Source organism: Crocuta crocuta, unplaced genomic scaffold, assembly GCF_008692635.1.
Source record: "Crocuta crocuta isolate KB4526 unplaced genomic scaffold, BGI_CrCroc_1.0 scaffold695, whole genome shotgun sequence".
NCBI lineage: Eukaryota > Metazoa > Chordata > Mammalia > Carnivora > Hyaenidae > Crocuta > Crocuta crocuta.
The window spans coordinates 1,196,964-1,224,950 of record NW_027528855.1 but is presented as its reverse complement, the minus strand read 5'-3'; the positions used below and the strand labels follow the sequence as shown (position 1 = coordinate 1,224,950).

Genomic DNA, 27,987 nt, shown 5'->3' with positions numbered 1-27,987 from the left:
GATAATTTTCTCTACTCTTACAGTTATTTTCTTCAGTACAGGAAATTCAAATTTCTAGAAGTTGAATTACTGGCTGAAAAGATATGAATGCTCATTTGTAGAGGTTTTCCTACACAATGTCAAATTGCCCTCAATTTACAATGATCAATTTCCATTCCCACCACCAGCAAAGGNATACAGGCTTAGGAAGAAATTCTCCAACACAGGAAGGAAAATATAGCCCTCAAACGGCTATGGGAACATAATTTTATAAAAGATGTGTTGCAGAAAAAAGGGAGTCATATTTAGGCAGTCCTCTGCTAAGGACTCAATCAATTTTTTAAAAAGTTTTTTTATTTATTTTGAGATGGGGGAAGAGCACAGGGGTATAGAGAGAGAGAGAGTGAGAAAGAGAGAGAATCCCATGCAGGCTCCGTGCAGTCAGAGCGGAGAGAGAGAGAGAGAGAGAGAGAGAGCGCACACAAGTGGGGGGTGGACAGAGAAAGACAGAGTGAAAGAAACCCAGGTGACTCCACTGTCAGCACGGAGCCTGATGTGGGGCTTGAACTCATGAACTGTGAGATCATGACCTAAGCAGAAACCAAGAGTCAGAAGCTTAACCGACTGAGCCACCCAGGTGTCCCACCCCTCAATTTTTAATCCTTATAAGTTTTGCAAGAATTTTCATTTTGTGCATCAATGAAAATCACTGGCAGCCTTGAATACACTGAGAAATCATTTTCCCCTTAAAAAGCCACAGAGTGAGAGTGGTGGCTTTCACAGAGCAAAAAGAAAGTCCAAGAGATACTTCACATGCTTCTCTGAACAGAGAAAATTGGAAGGTGGCTGCCTGGCCTGCCAAGGTGAGGCTGCTTTCCTTGTAATCTCCTTACTTTTGTGGCTTTAGCTTAATCATCTGATTCTAGGCAAGCATAGATTTTTGTTCCTTTATAATAGTCCACACTCTTTTAATCGAGCCAGAGGTGACCCGGAAATAAGGACCTATCAGGTAAAGAATGGCTCACTCAATCTCAAAAGCAATTATTTAGTCCATCCAGCAAATTATGGCGCTTTCCCACTATTCAGAAGTGGATTAAATTATTTTACAAATATCTGCATGTTACCGGAAAATACTACGACAGGCATTTCTTCTCTTTCCCCTTCTTCCAGGAATTTTTCTGATTACCCACAAATTCTTCTCCATAGAGACCAACAAGAGGCCAGAAAATTTCATTTCAAATGCAAATGAGATCAAGAATCTGTGCAGTTAATATACTCGCTCCAATCCTCTTACCTTTACCCCTCCTCTGCTACCACCTTGTCTGTTTCCCTGAAATTCCAGACACATGGGAAGTTTATTGCGCACCTGCAGCCTTAGATGCCAACTCTGCAGCCCCTCCTTTTTTACAATTTTTAAAAAAGGTTTGTTTATTTTTGCGAGAGAGAGAGAGAGAGAGAGAGAGAGCAAGCCAGGTAGGGGCAAAGAGAGAAGGAGACATAGAATCTGAAGCAGGCTCCAGGCTCCAGGCTCCAAGCCGTCAACACAGAGCCTGATGTGGGGCTCTAATTCATGAGCCGTGAGATCATGACCTGAGCCTGAGTCGGATGCTTAACCGGCTGAGCCACCCAGGGGCCCCTAATCATGGCCTCTCCTTTTTAATTACGGAGGCAGAAATACTTGGAAAACACGGTTTATAACAGGAGTCCTCATAGCGCCACCTTCTTGAATTGCACTTTGAAAAGGCAAGTGTCAATGCCAAATGGTGAAATTATTATACTTCACTTCCACCCACCACGTTTCCATTTGAATTTTATGAATATTGCAAATTATAACACTCACATTATAACCTCTGAAAGGGGTCATTTATAAAAGCAGTGTCCATCAACTATAAATTTTCCATGATGTTAATCGAATGGCAAGAACTAATTATGATGACTTCTAAGAAGAAGATGTGTAGGACAAACCATTAGGAGGAGGAAATGATATTTTTAGAAAACATAGCAGTTTCTAATTATGAGTGAAATGAGCTTAGGAAGATGGCTGCAGAAAGGCCATGAACCTGAGGAGCTCCACGGTCTCGGAGTACATGGTATACGGAGACTTGGCTTCCAGAGGGTCTCGCTCCATGGCGTTGCCGCATTCGGTGAAAGACAGGGCTGCATCGGCATAATTCACGGCTTTGCCAAATTTCTCAAACTGAAACAGGAAGATCACTCGTGAACACAATATTGCCTCTCTTCTCCCTCGTATAAAGGAGTGGGTCCCAACCTAGGGCAATTTTGCACCCCTCTTGCCGGGTAACATTTGGCAACATCTAGAGATATTTCTGGTCATGAGCACAAGGGACTAGTTGCCGCAGGCCAGAGAGACTGCCAAACATTCCCCAATGCCCCGGACAGCCCCCATGGTGAAGAATTACCCCGCCCAACATGCCAATAATGCCAAGGCTGAGAAGCCCTGATGGAAAGGGGAGTCGATATATGACTTTGTAGCCACATGACACAGCTGATTTAAGGTTCGATTGTCATGACACTGAGGCTGGTTGGGAAGAGAAAAAGGCAGCCAAGGTAGCACGTGTGTTGCGGCGGTGTGATCATGTATTTGCGGTACTGTTATTGTCATTTTTTTTTAGTGGCCCAGAATGGAAATCACTGCCTTGGCTAGTTTCTCTGCACTGAATTGATGAGCCTACTCATGGCAGGGTCCTACGGACAGAGCTTGTGATGAACTCTGCTTTTGATAAGGCTCCTGGACCACATCCAGATACAGTCTGTGCTTGGAACTCTCTGTGAGCACGTGGACACCACCCCCAGGAGAAGGGCAACAACAAATTGATGCTATTGTCATGAAAAATGTGAGGCTTTAGTGAGACTGTTGACAATAATCACATCACTTTCATTGTAAATGATGGTCTGAAATAGTGTGTCAAAAAGCCAAAAAATATAGCACTACTAAATATTTTAGTTTAGCAAAATTTTATCGCAAAAGGTTTTAGCCCTGAAAATGGACATGATTAAAGTGACTTAGACATACTGATTTCTTTTTTATGTGTAATGAATATTATATATGACACTTTTATAGTGAGTATTTTATAACAGTGTTTAATGTTTTCAATTTTTGATAGTGGGATGTAGGAATTCCACTAATATGGAATTTTATGGAAAAGAACCGATATAATGTAGATTTAGCTGTTTTAATTTTCTTGTATACCTTTTATCAAAATATTTTCTTGTGGCTGCGAAGGTTTCAATTCTCAAAATGGCAGAGAGGCTGTCTCTAGCAAAGGATTAAGTACAACTGCTTGTTGTAAATGACTCTCTTTATAATAAATGTTCTTCAGGTTTTAAATATTGCAGGAATTCTGTGCTTTCCTTACTGTAAGCTGTTGTGGAAAAATACTGGTTTCAACCAAATTCAAAGTGATTTTATGAAAACCTGTGTGTGTCTATGCAAATTGTCTCCTTCTTCTCTTCCCTTCCAAGATTATTTCCTTAGGTAATCCAGCTCTGACTGACTCTCCCACGGGGAAATTAATCTTTACATCCTCAGTTTTCAAAGTGACTTTTCATTCACAAACCCATAGCTGGAAGGCTTCTTACAGATCTCCTAGCCCAAACCTCTCTTTTTTCCCAGAGGAGAAACTGAAGTCCAGATGGAAATTACATGGCCATAGTGCCACTCAGTAGCTAGGCCACGCCTTCTTCTTGGGGTTCAGTTTCCCCAACCATAAAACGAGGGGCTTGAAATATAGAGGGGCTTCCAGCTCTGGCACAGATATAAGCCTAGCGAAGATATCTTCCTCTAAATGAGTGTTTCTCCACCCTTTTTCCATCATTACTATCTCGCCCCTGGCTACGGAGGAAAGTATTTCAGATATGTCTTTCACACAGCTCCACTGCAATTTCAATGCCAAAAATGTACTCATTATCTCTTTATGTACTGTTGCCTTGGGGGTCACATCCATTGCAATGTCTGACTTCTTTACTTTACCCCCCAAACTGGTTTTTGCCCCCATGCGGGGGATGAAATGTCCCCAAATGAAAATGCATTTTCTAAATGGCTTAGGCCAAGAGTGAGTTTGGGGGCACACAGAAACACGACACTGGAAGGTAACAGAGTGTTAGTGCTTAATCACATGCATGTATCTCTGTGGCTCTGATGCTTTTCAGTTCTTCTAAATCTCACCTACAAGATCTCCCATGCCCATCCCACTCGTCCTGAGCCCATGGACCAGCTTGTCAAGAACGTTCATGTGCTCCCTTGCCCTGATTTTGACAGGGTCAACCTACGAGCACATCTGTGCTGCTGTGGAATTGAGGACATGCCTTACATATCAGTGGCCTCCCATACAATGGTAGCAGGCAAAATCTCCCCAGCATCTCTGGTGGAGCTGGTACCCAGGCTGCTTTGTCTGTTTCATCTGCAGGAGCAGAGGACAATAGTTTTCAAAGGACGATTCACACCACAGAAAGGTTAGCTGTAGACAATACCTGAGCAATATGTACCATGGTGGGAAAAGGACAGGAAGTAGGGAAGCGACAGACGCAGCAAGTCACAGCGCAGAGACTGTCATGGTACTCTATCACAGCCCCGCCAGCGTCCAACACCGCAGGTCCGCTAAGTCCTGGATGGATGTGATGCCATGTTGGAGGATACTATTCTCTTTCAACATAACAGAGTTGAACTGATACCTCTAGTTATGCTGGGGTTCAGTCAGAGGTGAAGATCCTGAATTGAGGGCCTTCTCTAGGACAGTGGAGAGTGTTAACGCCCATGCCTGCGTCCCAGTCTCAGAACTTCGGATTCCATTTGTCTGGGGTATGGCTTTGGCATCAGGTTTGTTTTAAAGCTCCCTGAAGAATTGTAACATGTGATTGGGACCCCCCTGATAGGAGAAGTAATCAGGGCAACTCAACATGCTGAGCTCATCCTTGATCTAGGTGGCCAAGGCCCTTGAGGCAGCAGGGCCATGCGTCCTCAGAAATCCAGATGACAGAACTTCCCTTCTCTGTGTTGGGTCCTCACCTGGCTGTAGCCCTCACTCTGGAGACATGTCATCGAGGCAGCATGGGGCAGAGGTTTTTCTACAAACCTAGGTTTCCCAAAACCAATTTTTGAGGCCACTTACCTAGCTTTCCATAACCTTCTCTGTGCCACACTGGTCCTGATTTATCGGGACCAATGGGAGTTCCCACTTTCTCCAGGGCAGTTTCAAAAGTCATTTGAAAATTCACTCAAAAGACAACAATAGTATATGCCGTTTAGCTTCTGAAGTTAGGGCAAGGGGAGGAAGAGCAAGAACATGGGTAATGGCAGGGCAACATGCTGCCAGGGACCTGGGAACTCTGCTGTGAGGAGTTAACCAGCCCCAATCTGCCTGTGTCAGACCAGCGAGGAAGTTTGACTTGTATGTAAAGTGCCTTCTTGGTTCCCCTTCAAAGCATGATACCATAATGGGAGGCAAGCAATGAGAGGAAAAAACCTACCAGTGCATCAGCTTTGTGCTTTAGCTTCTTAGCCTCTTGCATGTAATAATCAGCATTGTGAACCCTAAACAAACAAAACGATCTCTTTCAGCAACCAAGGTTTCATCTTTTCACTGAAAAGCCTGATTGTTTCACTATAAATCCATTCCAGTACAATGCCCTCAAAGGGGTAGGTGATTGCTCTCCCTTCTATGACAACCAACCCTGAAATAACCCCAGAAGTGGAACATGAAGTGCATAGCGTGCGTCAGGATAAATGACTGCCCCCTCCAACCCAGGCGTTGCATGGTCTGAAAATTCCACGGACCCAAAAGAACCTGGCTGCCTTTGGCACACTGTTCAATCTGAGGATATGGATAAGAAAGGGGACAAAGCAACCTAGAATTAAGCACCTGTCTTTGGAAATGGTAACAGAGCTCCATGATTAAAATGGGCCAACGAAATTTCTCAGTGGGGACAGAGCTGTGCATGGGGAGGAGGAGCTACTGCTAAGGTCCCAACTGTGGGTGACACGTGTAAGGTGCTAGAAAAGCCATACAGCCTCCACCCCCAATGCTATCTCTGTGATAATCGGGGGACAACATACGAGTCATCGAAAGTAAGCTTGGGTCTCCGGACGTTGGTGGTGCTGCTGGACAGAAGGGGCAGGGCTGCCCAGGATGCCATCTCCAGGTGACTGCTGTCCATGAGGCCAGTAGTGATGGTAGAGGTGATGGTGGAGATGGTTGTGGTAGTGGTTGTGGNAATTGCAGTGATGGTGACAGTGACAGTGGCAGAGGCTGTCTTTTTTGGAGTGTCTCCATCCTGAGAAAAAGGACAAAGAGTCACCATAAGGTCCAGCTTTTTAGACCATCTTTTCGTATGTACTTTGAATGTCAAGCACATTAGGAAACAAGAGAAAGGAAAACAATGCACACAGCTGGAGGATAAATAGGTGACCCTGGTATATCACCGGCTTTTGGTCTGTGATGACACCAACCACCAAGGTAGTCAAGTGCTGTGATTACATAAGCCCCGTCATCCCATGAAGACAGCCATTGGTATATCTGGTAGGAGAGGTGGGTGGGGAGAGGAGGAAGGGGGAAGGGAGGGAAAGAAAGATAGAGAGATGAGCAAGGAGAGAGAGGACTCAGCAAGAGTGGGTGCAAGACTTGGAAAGCTTGTTAAAACACAGGCTGCTGGGCCTCATCCCCAAAGTTTCTCACTCAGGCTGTACAGGGTGGCCTGAAAATTTGCATTTCTCATAAGTTCCCAGGTGATGCTGATTCTGCTAGTCTGGGAGCCACACTGCTCTAATGAATCGTATTTGTAAATCAAATCACCTTTTCGTGCAATGAATAACCACTTCCTAATTTATCTATTTGTTGTATGTCAAGTTTACTGAAGCAAAGTATATAAAGTGTGTTGTGCTGGTAAACCAACCAAACAAACAAACATTAAAACAATTTAAAAAAAGAATTTTTGCATTTATGTTGATGATGGAGTTAGGTCTGTAGTTTCCTTTTCTTGTAATGTCTTTGTCTGGACTGAGTGTTAGGATAATGATGGCCCTCATAGAATATTGGCAAATATTCCTTCCTCTCCATTTTTCTGAGAAAAGTTTGTATAGAATTGGTTTTACTTAATCCTTAAATATTTGAAATAATGTACCAGTGAAGCAATTTTGCTCACAGGTTTCTTTGTGGGAAGATTTTAAATTACAATTTCAACTTATTTAATAAAGTAAGGCTATACTGGTTAAAAAAAAAGGGTGAGAGAGAGAAGAGACAAAGAAAGAGAGAGAGAGACATTGAGAGAGAGAGAGAGAGATTGAGAGAGAGAGAGAGAGGTGAACCTGATATGTATACTTTTAATAAGGGAACAGCTCAGAACTTTCACTAGAATAAATAAGATACCCCAGCCACTGCAAAATACCAAATCCAGTGCAGCAAATAGCAGCACACCAGGCCTTGTATCCTGGGACTAAGGCTGAATCTGCCCTTTTGTTCCTGAGGTCTTGACTGATGTCTGTGTCTATGCCACCTGAGGGCCTCCAGGATAGTGAAAGCTCCTCTTGACCAGATCAAAAACCAAATGGGTAAGAGACTTTGGGGCTTCACTCTGAACTGTCATTGCCCACAGAAAGAGTGGGATCCAGAGGAAGAAAATAGGTGGCAAGATTTGTAATCCTGTGACAGTATGTGTCATGAGACCACGTGCCCTGTTCACATGGTAGACTCTGCCCTCTCTCCTTGGCAATGGTGAGATGATCCTGACTCTTCTATTTCTGGTTATGCTTTGCCATGGGACCTCTTCCTCTGTATGGTCTTCTGAGTTGGTATCTCCCTAAAGTTGGTATCTCCCAAGGTTCATTCCTTAGGTCTCTTCTTTCTTGACTTTGGCAGGATTTGCCAGTCGTGTATGTACTGGCACAGACTTGACAACACGCAGACCACTGCCAAGTGGAAACCTCGACCTTTCTCTCTAGAGCTCTAGACCTGCAGTGATCACCTCTGAGTCATTACCACCAAGATGGTCCATTAGTACCTCAAATTGCTCTGAAACCAAATTGATAACCAAATCCATCCCCTCTTTCTGTTAATGGCAGGATGGTCTTCCCTGTTACCAAGGCTGGATTTCTCCATGTCAGTAAGGGCACCGTGGGCATCCCTGGGGTAGGAACATGGGAACCAGTGTCTCCTGACCTTGCCTTCCATCTGAGCTGCTCTGCTCAGTCAGCTTTATATATCTAAGTTCTGTAAATTCTTTCATTTCAAAAAATGATAATGTTCCTAAAACTCTTTTTGAAAAGACCTTCAAAATAAAATGAATTTCACAGCTGTATTTCATCTTTAATTTCTTCCTCTTTATTACCCTTATCCAATCAATTACAAAGTCCTATTCATTCCATCTCCCCAACGTTTCTCAAATCTGTCCCTTCCTCCTCTGAAGCCTGTAGCTTCTGACTAAGACCATCAGCCTCCTGGCTGGACCCCTGACCTCTGAGCTAGCCTCTCCAATCCACTCTCAATCTGCTGCTGGCCAGCAGATTTCACTGCCTTGCATCCAAATGCAAACCCAGGGCTGAGCTCCTTTGCTGGCATGTAAGGTCCTCCCAGATCTGGCTTCAGCTTTCCACTTCATCTCCCACTACTCATTCCCATGGACCTTCCACCAGACTCAACACACCTCACTTTCTTCACTGTCTTGCTTTGGTTCATGCGTAGTTTTAGTTGAAAGTACCTTCCCTTTATTACCTTTCTTTTTTTTTTTTTTTTGCCTTGTGATAACTTACTTTTTAATTTTAAGAAATTATGGTAAATGGGGGAAAGAGTGGGGGAGAGGGAGAAAAGGCAAACCATGAAAGACTCTTGAATACTGAGAACAAACTGAGGACTGATGGGTGTTGGAGGGGGAGGGGGGAGATGTGCATGGAAGAAGGCACTTGTTGGGATGAGCACTGGGTGTTATATGGAAACCAAGTTGACAATAAACTATTTGTAAAAAATTTAAAAAAAGAAACATAAAAAAAAGAAATTATGGTAAAACACATATGACTGGCTTATTTTACCTAGCATAAAGTCCTCAAGGCTCATCCCTGTTGTAGCACGCGTCAGAATTTCCTTCCCTTTTAAGGCTGAATAATATTCCGTTGTATGGACAGATCCCATTTTGTTTATCCACGTCCTTCATTTCTAAACCGTATTCATCTATTAAGGCCCAGCTCAACAAATGCCTTCTCCTCCAAGAAAACGGCCTTCTGTCTATAGTCAGAAGTGCGTTAATCCTCCTTGGCCCCTTTAGAGATCTGAAGTCTGTCTCAGTCCCTTCTCTATGACACCAATCACCATATCCACTTTATATTCTAACTCTTGGAGCACATGTTTCATTGCTTCCCTTATATTGAGAGCTCTCTGAACACTGGAGCCATCTCTGATTTATGACATGGCTACCGTACCCCATGCCCCCTGCCCCACAGCCTTGTACTCCCAGTAATTTGCTGAGTGCATGAATGCATACCTGCCTTAGTCAAAAGGTCACCTTAAAAATAGAAGCCAGGTCACCTGGGTGGCTCAGTCGGTTAAGCATCCGAGTTCAGCTCAGGTCATGATCTCATAGTTTGTGAGTTTGAGCCATGCATCAGGCTCGCTGCTGTCAGCTCAGAGCCTGCTTTGGATCCTCTACCTCCCTCTTTCTCTGCATCTCTCTCTCTCTTTCTGTCTCTCAAGAATTAAAAAAAAAAAATTAAAAATGGAAGCCAAATGGGAACATTTCTTATGTCCATGAAAATTTATCTTTTCCACTTGATCCAGGATCTTCTGATTATCAAAAATTCTTATCGCCAAGAGCTCACTGAGATGAATTTAATGAGGGGCTACACATCTAAAAATTGTTATGATGGATAGGGAGAAAATAGTTGACAAATCATTATGGATTTTATTCAACCCAAACACATAAAAAAATCAGAGCCTTCTAAAACTCCTAAGCCAACTCCATGTTTCTACTGCCAAAGCCAGATGGCCCAGACCAAACAGTGGAGTCAGCCCAAGATGGTCCCACTTGTCTCTATGGCCGAGATATGTGACAAGAACTCTGAAGCACCACATCCAACTGCACACATGGCATTGATGTCAGTCCTGGCACATCAGACTGGAAATGGCTTCATTCAGCCATGATCATGTAAGTAAGTTACATAAACATGTCCTCTGTCCACACTCAGGCATCCACTGACTCAATAAATAAGCCTTCATGCAAATGTGGAATACAGAAGATGCTGAGAGCATAATACTGAAAACATGTTGGGAGCTGGAAGAAGCCTTATAGATCATCTAGTCAAATTCACTCATTTTATGGACTCTAGAGGTTTCATAATTTGCCCAAGGCCACAGAAAACCCACTGCAGTTTTAGCACTATGAACCAAGTATTTTAACTCCTAGGCTAGGGCAAAAATATACTAGTCTTCTGGCTTTCCAGCCATTCACAAAGAGAAAGAATGACCAAAGAAGAGGCAATAGGTGGTTAGTCGTGGGAAACTATCATGGGAGACTCCAGTGATTTCCTTAAGAAGGACAATCCATTTCTGGGTGCAGATGTAACCATATTTATTAGGTTTCCCTAGAAGCTTTTAGCTCTTGTGGAAATGACTTTGCAGATTCTTGTAAGCGTTACCATTGTCATAACCACAGCTGTATCAAGCACCTAATTCTTTGTGCCGACATACCAGGCCCTGTAGAAAGACAATTGCCTAGTATGGTGTATGCCCTCCCAATGCTTGCAGTACAGAAGAGCGCCAGTTGGAGTTTACAATATTAATTACATCTGGTGTGAAAAATAGGATTGATAGTATAATTCTTGTTTAGACTAGATAGTTTATTTCTAACAAAGTCAGCATTTTAAAATGTGAATGCAAATACTATGTTGGCACACACATATACATGCACAAATTTCATATGGAAAAGGACTATTTCATAAGGAACAATTTCTCTATACTGGTGATGAAATTTGCATAGATATGTATGCCATGCCAGCCATATCAGATGATGGAGGACTTTACATAGGGGTCCTTCAAGCTCAGAGGCCTCATGGCTTTTCGTGGGAGTGGTAAATGAGCACTTTGGTTCAGGGCCCACCACACTGGCATCAAGACATTCGAAAGATCATTGATTTTCACATAACTGCTTTTTTTATATTATGCTTAAAGGAGACTAGATGCATATGGATGCTACATCTGCAAATACATGGAAAAGCAAATGCATTGGTCGTTAATATTCACTGGTGACACTATTGCTCATGGCTTCTGCACTTCAGGTACCTATACCTGAGACAGATGGAAAGACTGGGTGGATGTGCAAAGTGATACAGAGTCTCAAATTTCTATGCTAATGGAGCAGCCATGCAGGAAATCCAAAGGCCTGGATAATCCTTTAGCTGGGTTTAGAACCACAATTGTGTGATTTTTAGCAACAGATACATCTTTTAAATTCCATCCTTGACAGCCACTATTTTAAGCATAATTCACATGTGCTAAGCTGGGTGGTGGAAAGATGTAACTGGGGGTTCCAGCTCCAGTTCAGTGATCTTGGGCAATCCCACCCCATCCATGTGTTCGCTAAATGATCGGCACCTACCATGTGCCAGATGCTGTGATCAGTATTTTGGAAGCTTCCCCACTGCCAAGACATGAAAGCATTTGACCAAATGATATACAAGGCCCTGAGTCTCTGCATAATAAGCTGTTTGGTTAAGTAAGACTGGAATGAAAAATTCATCCTATGTTAGAATAATCAAGCTTTGAAATAATGGGGAGTTTGCGTATTTCTGCACACACATTTGTATCTTCTGTCTGCCTCTTCTGCCCAACCCCCTGTGGTCCCTTCCACTTAGATAAGCTGGGTCAACTTGTTTCTGCCTGATGATTATAATATTTATTCCAAGATGCTTACATTTACGGATATCCCTTTGAAAGTAGCACAGAATTTGCCTTCACTCCTCTTAGGTTTGGTAGATGTGATCTGTCCAATCAGAGGGATGTTTTTGTCTTGACTGAAGGGACCATTGGTGCCACTGATGTTTCTGCGGCGTGGAGGATCCTCTGGCAGTGGAGAAAGTGGAGGAGGAAACAGCTTTTCTTCTTTCCTTCTATTTGCTCTCCTGGATGAATTGTTTCTGTATAAACAAAAAGTGTAGGGTGTCATAAAATTTTGTCTCTCTATTATGGCTTTTCCCATGATGCTGGTACTTTCAACGTAAGTGATATTTTAGCTGATGGTCTTTTGCCTATGGCGAAGAGTATAAATATAAAAATGCACATAGACGTAGATATCTATAGAGAGATATAATTATAAATAAATGAAAATGTATGTATCCAAGAATAAACACATGTCTTTGAAGCAGAACTCCATGAAAAATGTAAATGTCTAAGGGTGCTACAGTGTGATATTTGCAACCTTTCAAGATTCCTCTTAATTAGATTTTTATGGAAAATCCAATGCAGACTTTAATCCCGTCATTTTTTAGGATGGTTCCCTACTTATTTTGCCCCAGGACTTAACTGCATAATCACACAATGAATGGTACAATAAACAATTAGTGGGGGGATATTTTCTTAAGAAATAGTATGCTTGTACATTACTTAGCTATCAATAACACACTAAATACTTTTGTGATATACTGCACACTGTACTTTCAAAATGTTCTATGCCCACGCTGAGGTGTAAGAAGCTCCTGACCTCAAGCTGTTATACCAGAGAGTACTGATGTGCTCCACTTTACAGAACCCATCTGAAACCTATTTTGTTATATCGCCACAAGATATCTGTAGTTCTAGAAGTACTCCTGTGCTTTCAGACTGATTTATCTGCCCATTAAATGGGCATCATCAAATAGACAGAGACTTCAAATAAAACAGAACAACTAAAACCTTATGCTAGCTGCTTAACATGGTAATTGGGTCATGGATTTTCATTTTAGTTACTGTCTTAGCCTAATCAATGAAGATTACTTGAATTTTAATCTTTTCTTAGACAACTAATATTGCACTGTGCAGCCATTTACTTTCCATGATTATTGACTACAATTTTCAATAGCAAATTAAGTCAACGAGAATTTATGTTTTCCTCTTGGTCAATTTCAGTCAGTGTCTAGAAATATAGATTTACAATATCTCAAGGCAACAAATCAAAGATGAACAAGCATTCAAGTGGTTTGATTTCCTGCAATGGTAGCAGTCAATGCAGTCTGCTCGTTCCACTTCCACTGTGTTGCCCACATTTGCCAACTGTAATAATATTTGCCATCTTCTCCATCTTTTGTTTCATAAATGTGGCCCTGTGTCAATTTTTGTCAAGCAGCAACATTTCTAAAAACATAACTGCTTCTGCCATTACATCAATTAGTCAAAATGAACTAAAAAAGATATGCCAGCAGATTTAAAAAATTGCTTCGATGTGGAGAACCATTTTCAGATAGCTGTGATGCCTGATTAAAACAATGGTGAACATATGGATTCAGACACCTGTGCACGAGGAAGCACCACAAACATCAGGCCACGCTAAGTGTAATCAGCATGGAGGTATTGGACTTTCAGGTATTATGTGTGGAGGTATGTTAAGCATTGCCATGGCATCTATGAGAGGTGAATGGTTCATTAGCCATGGCCACTCCTCTGCTACTTGAGCTGCCTGAGAAGGCAGTGAGGACTTCAAGGGGCAAAGCTATTCCCTAGAGGCATTGGATTTGCCATTAGCTACTACAGTTGGGCTAGGCCTTCCCATCTGCCACTGGACTCAGGATGCTGCACACAGTCCAGCGCATTCTGTGTCGTGGACAATGGTCACCTGGGCCCCTTTCCATCCATTTGCTAGTGAGCTGGAACCATGGGGCTTTTAATAACTTCCTTGGTGAAGGATACCCAGGGAGCATGTTCTAGAAATCACTCTGTCACCATTATGGCATCTTACTATGAGAACAGTTTTTGATACTATGGGCACGTCTTGGTGTAGGCCAGAGAAGGACAGCAGACAAAAGAAGTGTGTCCCCACCACCACTCAATGCTTCAGAGGCCCTGCTGATGGTTCAACCTCCTGAGGAGGTGTGGGGTGCGGGTGGGGCTCTGCAGGGCCCTCCTGCTGGGTGACAGGAACCACAGCTGTCATGGCCTGGTGTGGCAGTCTTGGCTAAGTTTCGAACATTCATTTAGAAAAGTGAATGTTGTCGGGGCACCTGGGTGGCTCAGTCGGTTGGGCGTCTGACTTCGGCTCAGGTCATGATCTCACTGTTGGTGGGTTTGAGCCCCACGTCGGGCTCTGTGCTGACAGCTCAGAGCCTGCAGCCTGTTTCGGATTCTGTGTCTTCCTCTCTCTCTGACCCTCCCTTGCTCATGCTGTCTCTCTGTCTCTCAGAAATAAATTAAAAACATTAAAAAAAAAAAAGAAAAGTGAATGTTGTCTCATAGAAATTTCCAAGGACTGGGTTTGGAGGGTCGACAAGGCACAAGGAACAGATGGAGCAGATTTGGATTTGTTTGATGAGCCTAAGAACCTTAGGCCCTTTATGAATGATAAATGCTACTAGGTAAACACTGCATTCCTAATGACTACAAACGCAGAAAGATCATAAAGACCATGAGTTAGAAACACCATTTTATGAAGAACAAATTCAAATTATTGGACATTTACTGAAGAGTTGGTCATCAATCTTGCACGAGATGGGAGAAATATCAGGTCACTGGGCTGCTTAGGGAGACTGGCATTGGAGACTGACGGTTGTGGGAATGCCTCCTGCCTTTTCCTTGAGCCTTCAAGGAGCCTGAACTGGTCAAAGTCTGGGAACTGGGAAGGTAGTGCCATCCAGCGACGCCATTTTAGTCTGTCCTCCAGGAAAGGAGGAGGGCCATGGAAGGACCATCTTTGACCACTGGGGAAGAAGCATGCTTCCCCACAGGCCTGGCTCACTCTGAGGTGAAGGGCTCAGCTTGCCCCATTGGAGGGGCCGTTAGTTCTGAGAAATGCCAAATATGCAACGGGGTGTTTTGGAGCAAAGTTATACCCGGGATACACAGGCACCATACAAAGCGCTATGGAGCCTCTGGGAAAGGGGCAGCTTGGGGCCCAAATCTCCTTATTATACCAACTGTGTAGAGTGGTAATTGGCTTTTTCCAACCTCTCCTCTCAAAACAATAAGGATCTAAACAAATGTAAGCTGCAAACTTATTTCCAACATCTTATGTGTGGCAGATTGATGCCATATCACTGATGTTAAACAGTAATCTGTGAAATCAATTGTTAGCAGCAGTTAGCCAGATTGCCTCTCTACTCTGGGCTGCTAATAGGCTCCAAAACTGGTCTTTGATGGAAGTAATCTCTAATGTTGAATGAATTTATGGCAATAATTATCCAGACGGAATGGTTCCAGTAGCCGACGTGACTGTTAGTTAAGTGATATTTATAAGATGGAAGAATTTGGTCACAATGCTTGGTAGCAACAGGAGGCAGAACTTGTTCTGGGAAAGCTGGGGCCATCTGGGTGGGGAGGGGACAAGGGGGCCTTGTGCCTGACTCTGGCCATTTATGCAAAGAGGGAGAGGTGGAAGGGGCACCAGCCCGTTGGAACATATGTATCCACAGCTGGCTTTCCCTGACACACAGCTGCCCCAGAGGAGGTCAGCTCCCACGTGTCCTTCATCTCTCTGGCCTCCTCAAACGTGTCATGGTTCTGGCCTCTGAGGAGTTCAGGAGGTACTTACTAGTCCTCAAGCTCTCTATTCAGGTTAAGTAATGGCACCAGGGAGGAAGCAGCAGCTGGGCATCCTCTTAAGGCAAAGGGGTTGTTTTCATCATTATCAAAAGTGGAGGTTGCCCAGAAGCAGGTGATCTGCTTCAAGTGATGGGTGCTTCTTGATACTGTCCCTTTTTAATTCATTTACTCCTTTTACTCTTCCCTTAGTGCTGAAAAGTTCACTTTGGTCCTCCATGTGAGCTGGAGTAAAGAAACATGCCTAGAGGGGCGCCTGGGTGGCTCAGTCAGTTAAGCGTCCGACTTTGGCTCAGGTCATGATCTCATGGTTTGTGGGTTTGAGCCCTGNAACAATCAAGGTGGCAAACGAAGACAGGGCAAGACACTCACTCTTTAGTGTTGGGAGGCTTGTGGGGTGGGGCTGGTGAGATGCAAGGGGGCAGCAGGCAGATAGCTGCAGCCTCCTCCAGATGTTGCTTCTTCTCGGGGATTTTCTCTGCAATTCCCATTGGCTTTAATGGGAAGAAAAACACAGTGTTTGAAATACGTGGCACATACAGACATTTAAGAAGCATGAGCGAGGGAGACAGTTTGCTTCTATTTTAACTTCTAGATTAGCCAGGGGAGTTAAACGCACATCTCTGATCCGAAAGAAAAGCAATCAGCCTTGCCCAGCTTACTCCTACCAAATAGTTGGCATTTGAGAGAGTCGAGCTATGACGTGACCCTCTGATTAAAGACTGAGTGGCACAGGTACTCTCCTACCAAAAGCAAAGAGAATCTATAATTTTCAGACTCTTCTCCCATCAACAATGTCCCCACAGAGAAGTCGCGTAGAAATTAATATCACAACTCCATCATGGCATGAAGCTGTCCAAGCAGCATGGGGACTGTGGGTAACACATCAATGTCACTCATACCATCAACAACATGCAAGGCCATAGGGCATGTGCAGGACATGCCTGGGCATGTGCTGTCTCTGAAGGTGTGTGCCTGCCCCTGGCTGCACTGCCATCATCCATAAGAGTGGGGAAACGGTGACAGGACAAGAGTCCCCAGACTTTCTATGACAGCCATTAAAAGTAATATTACCCAGATATCGCCATGAGATGATGTTACTCTAAAAAACTACCCTGAGATCTGGGGATACAACAGAATGAGCTTATTAGATACAAATTCACTTGCCTAGAGCTATTTGAAATGGGAAGAGGCCATTTTGGGTTTTCCCTTTGGATGATAGATTTTTTTTTTTTAAAGTAATTTCTATACCCAACGTGGGGCTTGAACTCATGATTAAGAGTTGCATGCTCTACTGGCTGAGACAGCCAGGCATCCCTCTCCTTCTGATGATAGTTTGTAGGACTGGAATTCAGCCCTAACCTCTCACAGGTGAGGTTTCCTCAAGTCAGGCCAACCACACAGGTGAGGGGACCCAGTGGGCTGGGCAGACTGTGTATCTGCTAGGAACCAGGGTAACAAAGTATCACCCAGGTGCAGGGATACTGATACGTGTCTGGGGAAATTCACAGAGGACGCATTTGTGACCTTAGGAGCACTTGGGTGCCCTGCTGCTGCCAGGGTGGGGACTGTGGGGTGTGGACATGTGAGTCCATGAAAGCAGGCGCTGTTTAAGGAGCGCATCCCAGGGATTGGCTGCCTGGGGCAAGGCAACGCCCTTCACAGTCTTCTTTCCTATACATCATAATCCCTTTTGTGCCATATGTGTTACTCTTCATACTGGCTGCCAAACTCCATACGATTCCTAACACTTCCTCCCTGGTCATGTCAAATACTGCACTTCCCATGGAAAGCATTATTGCCTTCCCCAAAGACTGCAATCCGCTGCCATGAGCCTCCTTGCGAATGAGACTCAATATCAAGTTCGCCAACAGACAGCCACTGCTCATGGTCACTCGGCAGGCCACCGAGGACAGCTTACCTTGTGCTTACGCTTGCCCTTAGGGGCAGGTTTTTCCACAGTCGCAGCAGCGATCTGGCGCTTGGGCTTCGATGCAGTCTCCTTGTGGTCTGGCTTGGCTGGTGCTGTTTGCAGCGTGTTGTGACCGGGTACTCTGGACAGCAGGTCAAGGTCAATCTTCACCCAGAGATTTTTCAGGTTCTCGTGATCTCGTAGAGGGGACAGAAGCTCGGTTTGCATGACAGGGATAGGTGAAAAAGCTGGTTCCTCACTATTGATGGATATGTTGCTGCTGCTGCTGACCAAGGTGCTGAGGGTCAGGCTGGCGCCACAGGTTTCCTTTGATTTGGCAGAATTGCCCCCGGGAGCAATGCAAGGAGGCAGGACTTTGATCTGCAGGGTCTCTTCCTGATCGGTGTTGGAATCAGATGTAGACGAATCCGTTTCGATGAATTCCCGGGACTTTGGCACGATCTTGCCAGGCCCTCTGTACTTCTTTTTCTCGGCGGCCAAGGGAATGTTTGGCCTTGGTTCCTTCCTAGGGACTGGTTTGTGGGCAGTGGCTTTGTTGCGGCCTCTTGGGGGCTCAGGAAGCTCCATGCTTTCTTTTTCTTTGGGGGTGCTGCTGGTAATATTTGGTTTGGGCCAGGTAAACTCGTCAATGCTGGTGTTCTTCTCAACTTTTTTGGGCTGTTTTTTTCCAATTGTCCTTTGAGAAGCTGTCTCAATAGTAGTTGGCAACTTATGCTTCAAAGCCTTTGTTTCTGGAGTTTTCTGGGTAGGCCGTGGACGGGCTTTCTCCCTGATAAGACTGAGGAGAGGCCTCTCTTTGGGTTCAGCCAGGACCTGGCTGGGGTTTGTCTTCACTTTGATCTGGACTTCCATCGGCTGGATGATTGGAGGAGGCACAGACACCGTCTCCATGGGCGTTTCATTTTGGCCACAAATAAACGACTTGTTTTGGGATGTCACTTTGTTAAGCCATTTATCCAGCTGCCACTTGTTGGTTGAGGGCGGCTCAGGCTGTGGATGAGAAGCAACAGCAAGAAAGAATTTCACCTCTCTGAAGAATCTAGAAGGACCTCCAGTACACCAAGTGCTGATAGGAGATGTGCATGTTAAGTGCCCTTTCACACATTTAGAAACACACCCAGAATCCAAATTAATCAAATTATCCANCTGGCGAGGAAGGAAAGAATTCTTCACAGAGGGCTTTTCCAGGGAAAAGGGAGGCCTGGCAGGGAAAACTGTTCCCTAAATCCTTTGGTGGGACTCATTGCCCAACCGCTCACCAGGAGGCAGAGGTAATGATCTCGGGTCCTGAAGAGCCATGCATGTGTGCCTCACATGTAATTCAAAAGGAAAGGCTTCCTATCTGCCAAAGTGCCAGTGCCTCCTATATGATGCTGTAATTCACTGCAAAAAGAACAAGCCTTTTCTATTTTTACTGAAGGATGAAAAGATCTGACTTCCAAAAACCCACTGCAGTTTCCTCAGCATATGGGCAATAACCAATTTATGGGGACATGCATGCAGACATTAGCGTCCGCTGTTAAGCCATGGAAATGATGCGTACAATTCAGGTGCTTGATTCCTAACTCTGAATTCTGCCTGTTGAACTAAAAGAGCCATCATTTTTATTAGAACTGCTCTTCTTTTGAAAGCCATCAGCTGAGGCTTATGGCACCAGCCAACAGTGGGTGACAGAATTAAAAACACTTGAGTAGTTGGGATACCAACCCGCACAGGGCAATGGCAGGGAAGGGTCGAGGAAACTGTATTGGCTGCCACTGTTGATGGTTCTCAACCTCTCAGAACTTTTTTCTCTAATCTATAAAATGGGGGTAGGGATAGCGAGGACCCCGTAGAATTGTTCTGAATATAACATGAGAAAGGGCAGGTCAAGGGCTTCTCATGGTGCCTGGCACTTGGTCCATGTTCTGATTATTACAAACAAGTGTCTACAGAGCCCTGGATGTATCTGCTTGCTGTATGAGGTGCAGGCTTGGGGGAGCTGAGGGGTTATTCTGACTCAGAGAGGAAGGGAGGGGAAGGGTACATTTGTTTTATTTTGAAAGTATAATTTTGGTATTTTATGGAGCTGTGTTAAATGTGTTCATGAATTATTATCAAACACACTTGGAGGATGCAAATTGAAATTTAAAAAAACCCGTCACATGTCTTGAGTCTTACTTGCCAAGTGGCAATTCAGCACTTCAGCCTGGAGTAAGAGATAGTGTCCCCAGGGTCAGAAGTGGGTGTTGACTGGTTCTCTCAAAAGAGAAGTTGCTAGCCCAGGCATCACTATTCTAGGTTTTACACGTGATGAAGCTTGAGGCTCAAAGGAGCTAAATGAGTGCCAGGGCAAGAAATGTCTGTCTTCAAGGGGCTGTACAAATCCATGTTTTCGAGGGAAAAAATGATGTCAAATACCCAAATACTTTCCTGAAGTGTTCACTGTGCTGACAGTGTGTGTCTGTGTGTGCACGCACGTGTATGTGTGTGTGTGTACACGTGTGCATGTGCACGTGCACTGGGAGTGCCGCCTGGGTGACAGTGCTTCACTCACCTCTGGAGTGGCTGCACGAGGTGCCTCATTGGACTCGCTGTCAGTGGTGCTGCTTTCAGTGTCTGAGTCTGACTCGGAGCTGCTCTCAGAGTCACTGGAGCTGCCAGATCCCCCGCTGGCTTGCACTGCAGGCGGGGGCTGAGGAGTGGCCAAGAGTGGGCTGAAAGAAAAATGACATCATCCATTGCCTCATGTAATCTCGAGTCAGCAGGCAAAGAGCACCCCAGCAGCCACGTTCAGCATAAGGACCAATGATCTGCTGAATACAGGCAGAATGGAGCACGCCATCCCATTCTATAGATGGGAAATGGGAGGGTCGGGAGGCCTGGTGAGCGGCTAAAGGTCAAACGTGTGGCTAAGTTCCTAGTGTTCTGTCACACTGCGTTCCTAGTCAGGAACGTCTTGCCTTCTGCATTCCATGTGAAAACTTTAAATCAAGGTTGCATGCCTTCCTGATACAGATACAGATACCACATGCCATACACAGCCTTACATTCTTAACTGTCCCATGCCTTTTTTAGTTGAGATAGTTTTTCATTTTTGGGTGCCATCTTGTTCAGAAACCCAGAGGTTTGTCAAGGAGCTGTCATCTCAGCTATACACAGTATAGTTCTCTCATCGAGGATGGGTGAATTTGACCCCCATTTGAATCAGAGGAAACTGAAGTCCCAAGGGAGGAAGGCTTGCCTCTGCCCCCCAGCTAGTTGGAGAAGTAAGGGGAGAACAGCAACGGCAGAGGCTCTGGGAAGCATATTCCCTGTGGGGTGCCCAGCACCCAGCACCGAGGTGACCAGAGTCACATTTCTTGGCTGCCTTCATCCTAAGTTTTGTAAACTCTTTTATAAAACTCTTACTCGGAGGTATGATCATAAAGGACTGAACAAGTCTAATGATGGATTTCAAATGTGTAAAGCTGAGCAAGCAAAGCATTTGAAAATTGATACCATTTGCCACTCGGCCTTTAATGATACTCAGTCCTTTTCCTTACTAATTGTTTGCTCTCTGTGCCCATAACAAATCACCCTCCACTGCCTCTTGGCATGTTGGGCTATGTCATTGTCCCCTGCCCTTGGGCTCAGTGTCAGAAGTGGGGCTCCAACCTCAGGGAGCGGAAAGGGCTCTCATCTCCCCATCTCATGAGCCCAATACCCTCTTTGGAGGGAAGTTTAATCATGGTGAGGCCAGGGCCGGGGGCCAGAGCATGGTCCCTGCTGAACCCGCGGGCCGGCCCACGTATCTGCTAAGGACACACTGCCGCTGATGCTCCCAGCTCCCGGCCTGGCTCCCCGTCTCAGCTCAGTCAGGAGAGTCCAGCCCTAGTTCCGGAGGGCATCTCGTCCTGTGGTCCCTCCTTCAAACTGTAGCAAGAAGGACCTCAAGGACCCCTTTGCCGAAGACTCTGGGAGCACAAAGCATTGTTCCTTGGCTGCCCCCATCCGCCCCCCTCAGCAGTGGCTATTTTTTCCTCCAACATGAGAGCTCCTGCCTGCTGAGTTGGAGCCATTACTCAGCTGCTGCTTGGGAAGGAACAGGATCCCTTTTAAGCCAGCATGGGCCCCTTGTCAGTCACTATCCAGTGCAGAGAGCCTTTTCATTCCATGTGCCTGGCTTCCCTAAAGACTGCCCCTTTAATCTCCCAGGTAGGTATTTTCTTTCATATAGCAAAGCTCATTTTAAAATGCTATCTGCTAAGTAAATGCTATCCGAAAGTACATTTCTCTGCCAAATACACCAAGAGATTAAGGGAAGCAGAGGAAATAGGGGACTGTATCCCCTGGGAAGGTGCATGCACGTATGTGTGTATGTGTGTGCGTGTGTGCCTGTATGTGTCCCGGACAGCAGGGATGGGGCCCTACAACTCTCCTTAAAGGCAGTAAAAACTATATTTATGCAAAGCACCCTCTAAATGTAATCAATTGTTTTTGTCTTTGGTTACTAAATAAAGACTGAGGGAACATATCTAATGAGACCAATCCAGACGTTATGCTAACTTGGTCTCAATTCTCCCCAAGTACAGTTTGAAGTCCAGCATGGAGCATCCGCTGGCCTGAGCTGACTGGCTGCTGGACTGCAATACAGTCGAACTCATACTTATGGTTTTCAGGTGAAAGTGGCTGCCTAGTTTTCTTTCATATCTGTGCATTCATTTCTGCCTTCTCAGAAGACTCAGGTCATCCTAGTATTACCAAACTCGACTCTAGATTTACTTTGGAATATTTCTGGATAGTGTTTCCACTTACTGGATTATTTTTGAGCAACTGCTTTAAGAAACAAAACAATCTCAGGGATTATTCCCGTATAACTGGATGCACTGAGGTGATACACATAAGGCACAGATGTCTTATTTGCCAGAATTAACTTATTCATTGCATCACAGTAAAGCTTCACAGACTTAGTTTGAAACTTGTATGTATGCATTTGTACACAGGTGTTCTTTATCCAAAGCACTTTGAAGGGGAGAAGAATTTTGATGTTCAGATTTTTAAAATTTTACATGAATATACCATATATACCAGATATATATGTATATATGTATAGTGTGTGTTTACATATATATACACATATGTATATGGTATATGTATATGTGTGTGTGTGTATAAAATATGTCAAGTGGGATCTGGGGAAGTACCCTTTCATAAATCTCAAAAACTCATTAATATTGCTACAGTAACATTACCAGTTAAGAGGAATAAAAACTTTAAATAAATAGCTGCACATCAGTTGAGGTCGGGTTCTGTCATGAAATGAGTTTGTCTCAAAGTTACTGAAAATGACAGCTCTCAGGACTTTATCAATTTCCGAATTTTGATTAAGGGATTGTGGATGTGGACAGAAACCACATATGAAAAACTGACTCTAACTATATGTATAAATAAGTATAGATAGATATAGACTTGAAATAAAGACTATTTGAAACCTCAGAGTGACCTTGACTGAGACCCAATAAAATGAGACTTGAAATTATTTTCCCTAAGACTTCTTACAGCTAAATCTATTGCTGTGTTCTCAGGAAGGACTCCACGGCCAGTCACTATTGACAATGACCCCTTAAGGGAAAGTCGTGTAGAAAGAACAGGAATAGATTCATCAGCTTTTCAGATCCACACTGATGAACATGGATACTAGGGAGCGAGAGGGAAGGTGGACTTGAATTCAGAAAGGACACAAAGAGAACTCAAACTGGGGGTGAAGGACTTGAGCATCTTAATGAGAAAGAATTGCTTTCTCTGGGCAGTTGCACAGTTGGAAATAGGGAGAGCCAGTGTCTGTGGGAGGGAATAACAGTTGTTTAAAATGGAAGCAAAACTGTTCTCTCCAGTACCTTCCTTTGCCTCTATTATAAATCTGCTGTTCCTGGGCTTGCTGGAGAATCTGGCTGTATCCAGTGTGCTGAGGAATGTAAGCCACATATTTGAGTCTGTCTGACCCTCACTTCCTCTGGGCCCACCTAGCACCGAGCTGGAGCAGCTCCCAGGAACAAAAAATGAATACAAAACCGAAACGCTGTCTTCACAAGCAGTACAAACATCAATATCAGAATGACTGGCCTAGGGCCACATTCTTGTCTGGAATTCATGGTGGAACTCTCAACCTGGCAAATCATCCCAGTATTTCACTTGCAGGTCTCCACTGAAACCTGTTAGCTGTGCAGCTAGTTAAAGTCCCCTTTCTGCTACATTTATTTTCATACATTGCCAGTTTATTTTCCAAACGTATATTAAAGTGGCTATGAGTGAGGCTAGCCCATGCAATACTTGATTCTGCCTAGGAGATGAAGGACTAATGTGCAGTTTACACATTCTTCATTCACCAAACTGTATTAGAATTATTTCTCATGCACCATTTCCTCTCATATTTTACTAAACTGCCTTTAAAACAATGCTAGTGATTATGACAAAGATAATGTGTTATACTAAAAATCATTAACATTTGATGTACCAAACTGTCTAACTCCAGAGTCTGTAAATATTAAAACTGTGCTCTTGGACTTCACCCCAATGCAATAAAACTTCTCAGAGGACCCACATTTGTAACAACTTCAAAGTCAGCTGCTCAACCTTTCCAGAGATCAGATTCTGCTATTGTGTTCATCAGGGTAAAAAGCCTTCACTGAGTAGGTGAAGCCTCATTTTAACCTCAGCCCCATTTGGTAGGTGTTCCTGGTCACAGGCCAGACTGAGTGCAAAGGAGCTGGCTTAGCAATTCAAAGACCCTAGTGGGGAAATGCGGGGCTAGGGAAAGGGATCAAAGAGCAGGCCAGTGGGCAGAAGTCTAGGGGGCACTGACAATGCCTTCTCCAGGCAGAGTTGGCGTTGGTGTAAAAGGCTGGAGCATACCAGGGGATAAAGGCAGGTTTTAAGTGGCAGTCCAGGCACCTTAATCTCTAGATGTGATAGTCTTTCTATGCTTACACTGACTGGGTCTTTTCTGCAATAAAGGCCTCAGGTCATGATACCATAAGCTAGGGAGTTTCAAAGCCATCTGAAGGAATTGGGGGTACTTTGCCTGGAGAAGACTCTGAGGCAGGGAGGAGAGTGTTCCTATGATGATAGTCTTCAAAACCCTGGAAGGTCTGTCCTGTGTGAAAGGGGGTGGGCTTGTCCTGAGGGCCTTCCAGGGTAAAATTAGGACCAATGAGCTAGAGATCCAGTCTGGAAGATTTCACCTCAATGTCAGGAAAGAGTTTGAAAAATCTGCAGCAGGGGCTGTAGGTCAGGGGCACCTGGGTGGCTCAGTCAGTTAAGTGTCCTACTCTTGATTTTGGTTCAGGTTCCGATCTCACAAGTTCATGAGATCATGAGCCCCATGTTTGGGATTGTCTTTCTCTCTCTCTGTCTCTGTCTCTCTCTCTCTGCCCTCCCCCCCTCCACCCGCTCATGCTCTTTCTGTCTCAAAATAAATAAATAAACTTTAAAAAAATCTACAGCTGGTCATAGAGAGTCGCCAAGGCTTTGTAGTCCTGTGAGCTCAAAACCTTCAGATGACCAGATAGCCGGCAACAGAGAACATGGTAGAAAGATTACTATCATGGGCCTCAAGTGGGCTTGGATGATCTTTAAGGGGTTGTCCAACTCAAAAGATTCTGATCCTTACGAAAGTACAGTGTATAGGAGATTTTAAGGGGGACTTTTTAGGACTGTAGACAAAGTGTGTGAGGAGATGTCTGCACAATTCAATGTGCTCCTTAAGGCTGCTCTTGGCAACACTTTATCAGTCACAGAGCTCTTGTGTGAGCCTTAGAGGATTAAGGCTGCATTTCTGTGGGGCTAGTTTATAAATCAGACTTTTCACTAATTCAGATTAACAGCTCCCAGAAAGCTAAACATCTGCATCAGTGCTGATTCTAATCCTAACTTAACTGTAAATTCCTTCCTCAGGAGATAAACAGGGATGATGAATTGGCCATTCTGCTCAATCAAGCTGTGTGGGCACCAAAAAAGAAAGGTTCCAGAATGGATGACAACTTTTTAGTGGGAGATGTACACGGGAGGGCTCCAACCAGCAAAGATCCAATGAGGTACTGGTCTTGGCAACATATTTTGCAAGGCCCAGAATGTGCCAAAGGCAAGCAGCATGAGATGTTTGATGGGGAGTCCTGTATTATTAAACCCTTGTCTTTAGTTGAGACTTGTATGAATTTCAGCAACATGACTCTTTTCCAGTTTTATAGGGATCAAACGTCTGTCTACCAGATAATTTGAAATGCTTCCATATTTGAAGTCATCATTAAGTTGTAAAGGGACAACCCTGGGGCAAAGGAATCAACATTTATAGCTGATCTTACCTCTCTTGCTCATTTTCCTCTCTGAACTCAGGGTTCCAGAACTGGAACAATATATCTGCCTCACCACACTAGGCCACTAGAGGCAGATACTCTGAACCTTGAACCTATCCCAGCCAGGGGAGAGGAGGAATCCATTTTTAGTCTGATTCAGTAGTTTTGAAATCTACCCTTCCCACCTCAGAAACTCCATTTAGCTCCCTTTTCCAATGGGGAGTATATGCAGAGGCATAATACATAAAACAGATAAAGGCAGAGTTGCCCTGGTGGAAACAGGGATGGGGCAGGAAGTAGGGAGAAGGTGTTTCCGGTAGTGTGTCCTCTTCTTTGGGGTGGGTGGCCCCCAAACCCAGTTTAAAAGTAAAATACTTCATACCCCAACATTATCACCAGCAACTCAGGATCAAGCAACTTTTGTGTTAATGGACTGATGCTGTTGATGAGTGGACAGGGAATCACTGTCCAGTTTAATTCAGGCTACACCAGAGTTAATCATTGCCCAATGTGTGCACACTGGGTGTTGCCCTTTTGTCTGATCCTGGTGTCTGAACTGGAATCTGTTCAACTTATTTGCAAGGAGTAATAAAGAAATGCACACCTATCTACTTGTACTCACTTACACCGGCAAGTTACTGAACGTGACACCGTTTAAAGCCCTGGCCGACTGATGAGAGCTATGGTTGGCAAAATAATGACCTCCTCAACAGTGTCCATGTCCTAATCCCTAGAACCTATGAATATGGTACCTCATGTGGCAAAAGGGATTTTGCAGATATGAATAATTTCAGGATTTGAGATGTGGAGATGACCCTGGCCTCGATAATCTGGGCAGCCCCCAGGTAATCACACAATCTCTGGGAGGCAGAGCTCGGTGTCAGGAAGGCACTAGTAGATTACTGACACAGCAATGGGTGATGAACTTCTGGAGAAGCTGTGAGTCAATCATTTGGAACTTTCATAAGGAGTGGAAATGCCTAGTTGTTCTAATTTACCTGACATCTACTTCCTTTCTGAGGTGATACTGATGCGTGATTTTCCCAATGGCTTCTCATAATTACATTTGATTTGCAGCCAGTATGGTTTGGTTAGCCTTTTTGTGGACTGACCAGACCCAGGCNTTGTTTTTTTTTTTTTTAATTTTAAAGATATAATTTGCTAATAAGATTCATGAATCAGGCAGTGTCCCATCTAGCCAACAGAGAGTTCCCTCCCCTACTGGGTTTAAAGAAGTAGTTTTAGTCTCGTGGTAAGAGCATAGGATTAGAAGTCAGAGAATCTCTTGAATGTCATCTTGGATACTTGATTATTGTGTGATCTTAGACTAAGCATGTAACACAGGGTCTCAGATTCTTTGTCTGTAAAATGGGTCTACTATATAACATAGGCAGTGAGAAGACCAAGTGAGCACATTTAGTTGAGGCTTCTCGAGCTTTAGTGTATATGCAAATCACCGGGAGACTCATTAACATGCAGACTCGAATTAGCCAGGCCCAGATGGGGCCTAAGTTCTGTATTTCCAACACACTCCCAGGTGATGCCAATATTTCTGGTTGCTGGGCTGCCCAGAGAGAAGCGAGCCTACAGCCTACATGGGCTACTCAGACATAAGCTGCCGGGGCAAAACATAAGTTGGTGAATTTGAAGCTGAGGGCAAATGCACCATTTTGAAGTAAACTGTGGATTTTAAGTTTCCATAATTATTATGTCCTCCATTAGCAACAGATACATTTTACCACCTTATGCCATTTTAAATCTAACCTGGTCAAGGGGCGCCTGGGTGGCTCAGTCAGTTGAGTGTCCGACTTTGGCTCAGACCATGATCACACGGTTCGTGGGTTCAAGCTCCGCATGGGGCTCTGTGCTGACAGCTAGCTCAGAGAGAGCCTAGAGCCTGCTTCGGATTCTGTGTCTCCCTCTCTCTCTGCCCTTGTCCCACTCATGTGCTCCCTTGCTCTCTCCCTCAAAAATAAATAAACATTAAAAAAAAATCTAACCTGGTCAAGGTTAAGCTTCCTTTGGGCAATTGTGCCTGAAGACT

At 44.3% G+C, this 27,987-nt stretch overlaps 1 protein-coding gene across 1 annotated transcript in view; it reads right to left on the bottom strand.

The window, feature by feature from the left end:
- AFF2 (ALF transcription elongation factor 2) overlaps positions 1-27,987 on the bottom strand; it is a 299,562-nt gene that overhangs the window by 15,478 nt on the left and 256,097 nt on the right. Inside the window, exons 7-13 of the mRNA XM_077756047.1 lie at positions 20,168-20,327; positions 17,620-18,621; positions 16,071-16,192; positions 11,890-12,112; positions 6,053-6,270; positions 5,467-5,530; positions 2,040-2,176 (exon numbers count right to left, since the gene is read on the bottom strand). Of these exons, the coding sequence (XP_077612173.1) occupies positions 2,040-2,176; positions 5,467-5,530; positions 6,053-6,270; positions 11,890-12,112; positions 16,071-16,192; positions 17,620-18,621; positions 20,168-20,327 (1,926 nt within the window). The remainder of the gene's footprint in view (positions 1-2,039; positions 2,177-5,466; positions 5,531-6,052; positions 6,271-11,889; positions 12,113-16,070; positions 16,193-17,619; positions 18,622-20,167; positions 20,328-27,987) is intronic.